At 33.2% G+C, this 9,952-nt stretch overlaps 1 protein-coding gene across 1 annotated transcript in view; it reads left to right on the top strand.

Moving 5' to 3' along the window:
* The window catches only part of LOC118746500 (verprolin-like), a 75,787-nt gene extending 66,871 nt beyond the window's left edge, over window positions 1-8,916 (top strand). The window contains exon 2 of the mRNA XM_036480347.1: window positions 8,646-8,916. Within this exon, the coding sequence (XP_036336240.1) occupies window positions 8,646-8,916 (271 nt within the window). The remainder of the gene's footprint in view (window positions 1-8,645) is intronic.
* Window positions 8,917-9,952: the final 1,036 nt, after the last annotated feature.

Raw genomic sequence — 9,952 nt, 5'->3', positions numbered from 1 at the left:
TGGTTTTGTTGGTTTTTGTTAATATTTCTATTATTAGAATGTTTAACTTTTTTAGGTGTGATCGTCATTAAGTTATTTTTTTTTTTGTTATTTTTATGGCCTTATAACAATTATATTCAACAATTTTTATGAGCTTGAGACCGTTTTTAGTGAATATACACTGTTTGCGTCACCTACTATGTGCAATGATTTGAAAACTATGAATATATCGGAACCACGTAATTATGTAGTTGATAGCACATTCAACGTTGTGCCCGTTTCAAAACAGCTTTTGAAATTGTAGAAGCCGAAGCTTTTAGTCCACAATTTATAAAAGAAGATATGAATGAAAACATTTTTAAGCGTTTCGTCATATATATCAAACGTCAGTGGATGAATAAGGTAAGCTGAAATTATTGCTAAATGATTCCTTTCAAAAGTGGAAAAGAAATACTTGATGTAAGGAGCATCCTGAAAATTTTTCTGTGTACAAAGACCCCTTTACGACTAGCAGCTCTGCGGAAGCTTTCCACAGCCAGGTAAGGATGAAACTGCCGAAACAAGGAAACTTCTATAGATTTCTAAACGTTCTTAGTGATGTACATAGATGCGGCAAAATCAATAGATTTAGATTTCTTGAAATCAATCGCAGGAGTTACTGATTTATGCAAAGGGAAACATAAGTGGTTCAAAAATCGTATCCATTTTATTCGTGAGCGCCTCTGCCAATTAAAACAAAAAAAAAATACGTTGGCAGATATTCTCAACCAGCTTTCTATAAAAGAAAGCCGTATGTTTGCAGAAAACTTTGTAAACGAATTTCAAACCACCGATGATGACACTGAAGAAGATATATGTGAAGATGTGGTGCACACTGAGTAAAGAGATCTCATATGTGTCATTTGCTGTGAAAAAGAGCGTGAAGTTTTGTTTATTCCATGTAAGCATTGTAAATGTTGTCGCGATTGTTTCAACCGAGTGAAAGAGCGGAGTTTGCAGTCTGGAGTTCAAATATTATGCCCAACTTGCCGTGCGATTGTTCAAGATAGAATGTTGATTTATATATAAAGTGTTGTTGTAGTTCTAATTAACAATTTTTTGTTCCATTCTGTTAACGTAAAATATGTGTGTGTACAGGCTCTCACCAGTTTTCGATACTGAATTAAATTGAGGCAAAAATCAAAAATATTTGAAATTGATACTGAATTATTTAAATTTATACAAATTATTACTAATAAAATGCAATAAATAATTATTTGATATTTCCGGATTTATTGGATATTGGAAAATAAATATATGCACTTATGTAAGCCATAATTTTGCGAGTACATAAGTTGGCGGGTTCACATTTGCTCGCTACCCCGCGCCATGCCGCGCGTCGCCCCCCGAAACCTTCTCCGTAAAAATTGGGTTTATCTTTTCCAAACTAAAATTTAAAAAAGCGCAATGAAACCATAATGGCTTTATTTCCAGTTCTAGTTGGAAATAAGGCCGAATCGAAGTTATGGTTTTATTTCCAAAACTAAATGGCCATTATGGCCTTATTGCGTATGGTATTACTGCACCCCACCATTTTAGTCAATATATACTTAAGTCACTAGAATTTTAAGCGGATGGTAACTCCATTAAACAATTTTATTTTTTACCGCAACCGGTGAAGCTTTCCTTCAAAATTGTGTTTTAATCCTTCAAAATGAGATATCATTCGTTGAATTTTGTAAAATACTAGTAAGCCCGGGAAGACTTTGTCCTGCTACACACAGATACATAGGCAGGTTACATTTATCGTAGATATTATGGGTCTTCACACCAAAGCTTGGTACTCGGCAAGTCGGTGTTCGGTAAAATTTTCCCATGTACATTAGAATAAATTACCGGGCACCGAGTTACCGAATACCGAGCTCGGTGTGAAGAGCCATATTGTTTCTTACGTTTCATTTGATATTGAAATTTACAAAATATTGTTATCCTTTAACCCTCTAGTAGGCCAGTTTTTGTATGAGTTGAAAAATTCAGGAATGGGTGAAATTAGCACGAGAAATTTCCATTTCGATCTGTGACAGTAACTTTTTCCTACAGGGGAGAAAAACCAAGACCGTCTAGAGACGGGCTCACCGATATACTTACACATATTTTAGCTTTCTCTTACACAATGTTGACCTACGAACCGGCAATCCCGTCTGCAGACGGTCAAAAATGCAAACTGAGTTTTTATATGTCGGCAAGCCGGTCTGTAGACGGTCTGTGTTCGAAAGCAATTTTCTCCATTTCGAATGGTGACATAATTATAAAACTTATATGAAAATACTGTGCTTTTAACTACGAAATCCACCGAATTTTTTTATATCAAACAATTTTTCAAAAGAGAAAATTTCTTTAATTACGAAATTACTAAATAAATAAAAAGAGATAATTAATTTTAACCGTGTCAAAATTTGTAATTCAACTGCCGATTAAAATAAAACGGATTGACATAATGGATTAAAGTTTACACCGCCGTAAAAGTACGATTTTTTTCTAAAGATCGTGCTTTACGAATATAGAGAAAAATTATTATAGGTGCACTAAAAAGGTATTTAGTTAACGACCGTTTGGAGGCGGTTCAGCCTACTAGAGGGTTAACTGTGAAGGTGGTGGTAAAATTTACCCCCTCTTTAAATTTTTTTGAATTACTCTATGTTGCGCTCCAGCAACTTAATTCTCTCAGTATCTTCTCATTTCGTTGTCGTTATTGATCAGTTATGTTTTTGCTGTGGAAGGTGTAGCGTGGGCGGAGAAATGCTGATACTGGTGTAAAAATTACCACTGCTCAACGTTTATGCAACTTTTTCTTTCAAGGAAGGTTGACCTGTATTTTTTACAATTACTTTTGTTTAATATAATCTCTTGTATTTCTTTAATTTAATTTCTTAAGCTTTAGATTAATTTTTATTTTACACTTTTTTTTATAAGTTTACTATGTGGTGTTTTCGTTCTTGTGAATAATAAAAGCCTTGTGAAGTAAAGTGGGACTTTTGTTGATTTTAAAAGAAAAAATAAAATTTTGTATTTATTTTAACTTAAAAATCTAGTAGCTTAGTTTAAAAGAAAAAATAATTATAAAATGGCCAATTTGTATTCAAATTTCTAACTAAAATTCGAAGGGGTAAAATTTACCACCAGGTCATAAACTATGTCCAAAAAATTCACCTCCATAGGTAACGGTTATTATTGTTCACTACGTTTGAAAAAAAAAAAGATCTTTGGTTACGGTTCAAACATCAGCCAGGGGAATGGATAACATTGATTGGTGTCCAAATGATACATTTGTTGTTGCTGTTGCTATGCGCATGTTTATATGTATAAATACTTACTACATTATTTTGTTGCTATCCTACCTATTTCTCCCCAACATAAACATACATATGAAGCGTAGCCGCGAATAACATTGGAAAACTCTCGCTTCGGATATGGACAGTTTGTAGTTAGCGTAAAGTTTACGCCGTAAACGAACATAGCGACATTAAAGATTTCGGGATTATTTGCCTAAAAAATACCGGGATCCCGGGATTAACATTCTTAATAAGCACCTACCATAGCTATGCCCGCATACCAAATTTACAGTTCATGTGACATATGCTTTCGAAGTTATAGCTGATAAAAAATTCCACGCCTACGGCATATGCCACGCCCCCTTTTATAAACTCATTCATATACACCTTTCTATAAGCACCTACCGTAGCTGTGCCTGCATACCAAATTTCAAGTTCATGTGAGTTATGGTTCCGAAGTTAGAGCTGATAAAAAATTTCACGCCTATGGGAGGTGCCACGCCCCCTTGTAGAATCCCAATTTTTTTCTCCCTATAATTACGGTGACCATCCGTTCTGTGTTTTGCAGGACCGTACGGTTTTTCAAAGGTCGGTCCTGCGTAGTTTTTCAAACCTGAAAAACCTGAAAATGTACTGATTTTTTCCAAGTGTCCTGCATTTGTCCCGCATTTTATTCGTTATTTTAAAATTATCGGACAATGGATGGATTTTTTCAAAAAAGTTTTTTGTGGTACTTTTCGTAGCTTTTCTTCAATATCTCATGAAAAAATCTCCAAATCAACGTAAGCGACTTACAGCTCGAAGGGTATTGATGTACCTCTTACCAAAATATATAACTTGTGGCGACTTCAATGAAAATTATTAGTGCTACAGGCGACCATTTTCATTTTATCGTCAAAGTCGAAAAAAGTGAGTTCAATCAAATACGCAGTTTCATTTGATTATTCTTTTTCATTATTTTAAAAACTCGATAAAGAAGATATATTATTACAGTAAATGTTGAGCCAAAGATAATGAAAATCGGATTAGAAATGTAGATGCTATGGAGCGCAATCTGCACAAATTATATATTCATGACGTCAATTTTTGACAAATAACTGCGAAAAGTACCAAAAAAAAAAGTAAGGGTATTGTTTTCGTTTTGAATGACTCAAAATTTGCCTATAAAATAATCTTTTAAAGATTTTCACTTTTCGTATAAGCTAATGTAATTATAATGTTTTACTATACTTTTGTAAATATTCATGTAAAAAAAGATTAATATCGATGAAGAAAACGTGATTCATTTTTAAAGTTTAAAATGTATTAAGAATTTAGAATCAAAAATACTCTTTTGATATTTTTATACTACGTTAATATATGTAGGCATATTTTTGAAAAATTGTCCTTCATTTTGAATCCATATTTATGGTCACCGTACCTATAATAGGCATAGGTATCATATCAATACTCTGTCAATATTTCGTTCGATTCTGTCCGTCCGTTTAGGCTGCAACCTGGCACATACATATATACATACTTCCACAAATAAATATATAGTACATATATCTATCCTTCTCTTAACGAAAAATAATTTCTGGGGATATCTCGGCCACAGGGCCACCTATGGTGTAAGTTTTAAGCCCAAATATTTATTTTCAATTGGCTAAATTGTATTCTAAATATGAGCCAAATCGGCAAGTAATGCAATTTTTAGGAATATCCTGACCCCAGCGCCAACAACAGCAACAACAACAAAAAATTTCAAATTTTTTTAAATCGAAAAACCTTCCACACAGAAGGAGCAAAGCAGCACTTTTTACTTTGAAATTGGTCAGGCATCGCGGTCATACAAAAACATTTCATTTTTATATACAGGGTGTCCAGGAAGTAATGGATAACCCTTTAACCGCCAGTACGCGACATTATGGTATACCAAAGAAAAAGATAAAAACTTATAAAAAGTGTCATGGTTTTCGAGATTTTTTGACTTTTTTATATTTTTGAAAAATCTGTACTTTCGGTCGATTTTTTACATGCCGTTTCTACAAATAAAAACTTTTTGAAGTTTCGTCTTTTTTAACTTGAAGATGAAACCAAAGACGATATCTACGAGCCAAATTGATAAGTATTATGTCAATTTATTTCTTTAGCTTTCGGTGCTAATATTGCACACTCATCAGAATTATACTAAAACAGGTAAAAAATTAGTCACATAATCATAGCACTAATATTTATCAGCCATAGAGTACTTACAAAAATCTGTGCTAATATATATATGTGTGTTTAACGCAAATTAAGCTGCGGCACCATGGATTGTCCATCGTATTATTATTTTTTACCTGTTTTAGTATAATTCTGATGAGGGTGCAATATTAGCACCGAAAGCTAAAGAAATAAATTGACATAATACTTATCAATTTGGCTCGTAGATATCGTCTTTGGTTTCATCTTCAAGTTGAAAATAATCCGAGCGTTAAACAATTCTTTTAATCGTCTTTTTTATTTTTATCTAAACTTATTCCGCTATCGATAGAGTATAACACTTTTTTAATTATTGTGTTTAAAATATTTAAAAATTAACTCCAATACAAAATTTTGATCCCGAATAATTTTTACCTCTACATTTGACGATACGCGGTGAAAAAATTTTGTACTACACAAGTTGTGAAAATAATCCTTAAAACTTTCGTGTTTAATGGGGATTCCAAAATGATATACAAGTTATAACCTCTAAGTCTTTATGCTGTTGTTATTACGATTTGAATCTAAAAGGATGCTGGGTTAAAAGTCTCCGGGAAAATTTCAAATAATAAAGGTTTACCTTTTTTTTAATTGTATGGGACAAATAACAACAACGTAATGTGTTTCGGTATTAGTTTATTATTTATTATAAAAGATGTTCAAAATGGCTGCCTTCTACCATATCCTTCATCTCTTAATAAATGATCTTTTAATTCCGTGTGCATAATTCTCTTTTTTTTTTGTTCGGCGGTTGAATTGATGTGCTCCCGCAGTTGTTCGATGGTGGTAATTTAAGTTCTAAACACCAAATCTTTGAAGCAGCCCCAATAAAAAAGTCTAAAGGATTTAAATCCGGGGATCTAGGTGGCCATGAAATGGGACCCAAGCGTCCAATCCATCGTTGCGGATATCGTCATAATCGGTTGGATCCCTGATTAAAACCGAACGTTCGGTTCGGCTTCGGCCGAAAAATTTACCTTCGGTCGGACTCTACTTTAGATAGAATCTGTCGTAAGCTAAAGCAGAAAAATATCATATTTTCCTTAAATTTGTAATTTTTTAAAACTTCACGGCAATTTCGGCATGTGAAGGCATGCTCCGATCCGGCTCAAACTTTCAAAATTGTATTTTTTCAATAAATAACACATTTCTAGAGGTGTGCACCTGTAAAAATTGAAAGTTGATTTTTTACAACCACTCTAATGTATACATATACATATATGTAAGTATGTATGTCAGGGCATAGTTTCTTTGCTTGTGAACCAATTTTGATGATTGTATTTCGCTGGGTTAGGACAGCCAATACATATAAACTACAAAAAAAAAAACGATTTAGAAATAATTTTTTTTTGTTAAATCAAAATCTATGACAATCCATGATAATGGATTTATATTTTTTTAATTGGCGCTTACACAATATGTTAGTGTTTGACCGAGCTTCTCCTCCGATTTGTGGCGCGCGCCTAGGTGTTGTCACACAAAGGGGAGGCACCTACAAGTTTACGCCGACTCCGAACGGTGATGTGTTTTTATGAGCAGCTGTTTTTCATGACATAAAATCACTCGGAGGTTGCCATTGCCTGCCGCGCTATTAGGAAAAACTTTTTTCCTATTTTTATTTTTCTTTTTTAGTCCAGACTATTTAAAATTTTGCAATCATATTCAAATAATTCAACGATATTCTGAATTTGTGTTGTATGAAACTGACATTTTATTTATTTTCTCTTTCAACACACACACATACATATGAACCGTAATTAATTTAATTTAAAGCAATGCCTACGTACATACATATCTATGAACCGTAAATTACAAGTCTGTTGCAGTAGCAGTTTGCCTAGGAAATGTGGGTTCCCGGATTCAATCTCTAATGAATTTGAATTTGAAGCAAGAAACCGCCTCTTCCGACCAGTGTGCGTTCTGTCGCCTAGAGCTTTTAATTGGCCTAACAGCATATAGATTTTAAAAAATGTAGTGAAAGTTTCAAACAACCCTAAAGCTTATATCTGTGGACGCTTAAATAAAACTTGGCTGGCTTAAAAAGAAATAAAGAGCCTACTAACAAACAGTGTTGCCGTTTTGATCCATATACTTCAAAAGTGATACGTGTTTGGGCATATTTTCGGCAGATACTTTATTTTTTCGCTCATTTCGCGAGATACGTGAATTTTTCGCGTAGTAAAAATTTTGATGCATGTTAAAGAGAAAATATTAATGTATGTATGCAGTGGCAGCTTATAAAATTTGATCGAAGAAGATATTGAAGCGTTTTGGGGTCAGTAAGCTTAAAAAATGCTTTAAATGAACCATGTATAAAGAGCTGACTTCATTAATTCTTAATTTACTTTACTTGCCTCATAAATAGCTCTGCAGCTGCAGAGCGTATATTTTCAGATATAAAATTGATCCAATATGAAAAGAGAAATGGAATTTCATTACAAACTGTTGAGAATATGATGGGGCGTATTCATAGTAAAATAAAGTCGACACTGAAGGCAGTCGCAGCTTTTTGACATAATTTCCAACGAGTTTAACGTAGAATGTATCACATAATTTGATAATTAACGTAAATGATCGACAGCTCATAGTTGAAAGTATGTACATATATTTGAATTCAAGTTTCTATAAAATCTATACATAATACTTTATTTCGTCTCTATAAAACATTAAAAATAATAATCTCTTTTTTGATAGATTGTCACAGTATGTAAAATATTTTGCTTCATGTAAATACATATGTAGGTGTATGAATGCGAATTACATGACTTTTCGATTATTGACAATAATAAAAGGCAAAGGTATGGAACCAAATAGCATTTTTTTAAGTTTTATCTAACTTGATACTTTGATACTTAAATAAATATTTTGTGATACATTTGATCCATTTTTTTTTTTTTTCTTTTACGATACATTTTTTCATGACGTCCCGGCAACACTGCTAACAAAGACTAACATCTTAAATTACAGCTATTATCACTTAGTACGATTTAGTGTTTTGAATAGTTCTTTCAAATTTCCACAAATATACATATAAATAGGTATACATGATTCAAATATTCGTTATACAACAACATTCATAATTTTTCTTTTTTAATTACTCAAAGCTTTCCTGTTCACAATACTATATTCCAGATCAGAATCTCCAACATCTTCACATCGATCTAGTCCGCCCATTAGCCCTGGTTGTGAGGATCAACATCATATTGGTATTTCAATGGATTTTCATGATGAATTCAAAAAGCCTATTCCACCGCACAGTCCCATAAGACCGCAAGACTTTCCACTTTACACCGGCGGTCATCCATACCATTTGCTAGCACAAGGGGGATCAGCATTTCATCGGCCATTGGATCCAACCGGAAAGCCAATACCTGTAAGCATGAACATTGAATTAAAAATTTAAAGCTTTTAAAAGTAAACTTTGGGTCACAGAGAACGAATTAAGATATTTTTAGGCAGTATAGTAACCAAAAAAGGAATGAGAGTGTGCTTATAATGCTTTTTAAATTTTGTCAGAAAAAGAGCTATTTGTGTTTGCATATTATTTCGCATTCATCCAAACATTTTTAAATTTATTTATCGGTTTTGATATAGAAATACCTATTTCTCGATGAATTTATTTAATGACTTTAATTATTATCATTTGTTTTCATTATTGGTCCAACGAAAAAATACAATCGTTAAATTGTTACATTGTTGGGCAGTTATTTGTATTAACGAGGCATGTTTCCAAAGTTCAGGGAATTTAGCTATAATTTTTATTATCTTGTTAATTTTCGTCAATATTACAGTATAATTTGTCAGCATAATCTCTATTTAACTCACCTTTAACCTTTATCCCAACGAAAAACTAATTAAGCTGTCCTCAAAGAACTTTTTCAATCCACCTATTTATGACACGTTTTGCGTTAGTTAAACTTTCAAATCGAACACCCCGTAAGAGTTTTTCAAATCTGGGAACAAATGATAATCAATGGGTGCAAGATCCGGGCATAAAGTGGGCGCGGAAGCAATTCCTATCGTAAATCGTTCAAAACATCCTTCGTTTTTTTTGCGTGTCTTGCATTATCCTGTTGCAATAACGGTTGCAAAAGCCCAGGCCGTTTTTCGACAAGTGCATGTTGCAGTGCTCCGCTGAATAATTTCTGATGTTTTCACACCTTCTTTCCACAAAAGGAAAACTATTGCTCTTTGAGAACTAGCTGCGTCTTCCATGGATACAAAAACAGTGCTATGAAAACGCATCTATATCAGTCGAACACCTAACTCAGACTGATCAATATTGCACCAGATATGCATATGTCATAAATATGTCAAAACTTGTCTGGCACCAATAACATTGCCTATAAGTTCTGCGTAATTTAATTATAGCACAATTCCCAGAACTTTAGGAACAACCTTCGTACATACGTCTTACTGACTTACTGATACGGGAAGGC

This window comes from Rhagoletis pomonella, unplaced genomic scaffold (assembly GCF_013731165.1).
Source record: "Rhagoletis pomonella isolate Grant_MI unplaced genomic scaffold, Rhpom_1.0 Rhpom_scaffold_00010, whole genome shotgun sequence".
Lineage (NCBI taxonomy): Eukaryota > Metazoa > Arthropoda > Insecta > Diptera > Tephritidae > Rhagoletis > Rhagoletis pomonella.
This window is presented reverse-complemented; position numbering and strand designations above follow the sequence as displayed.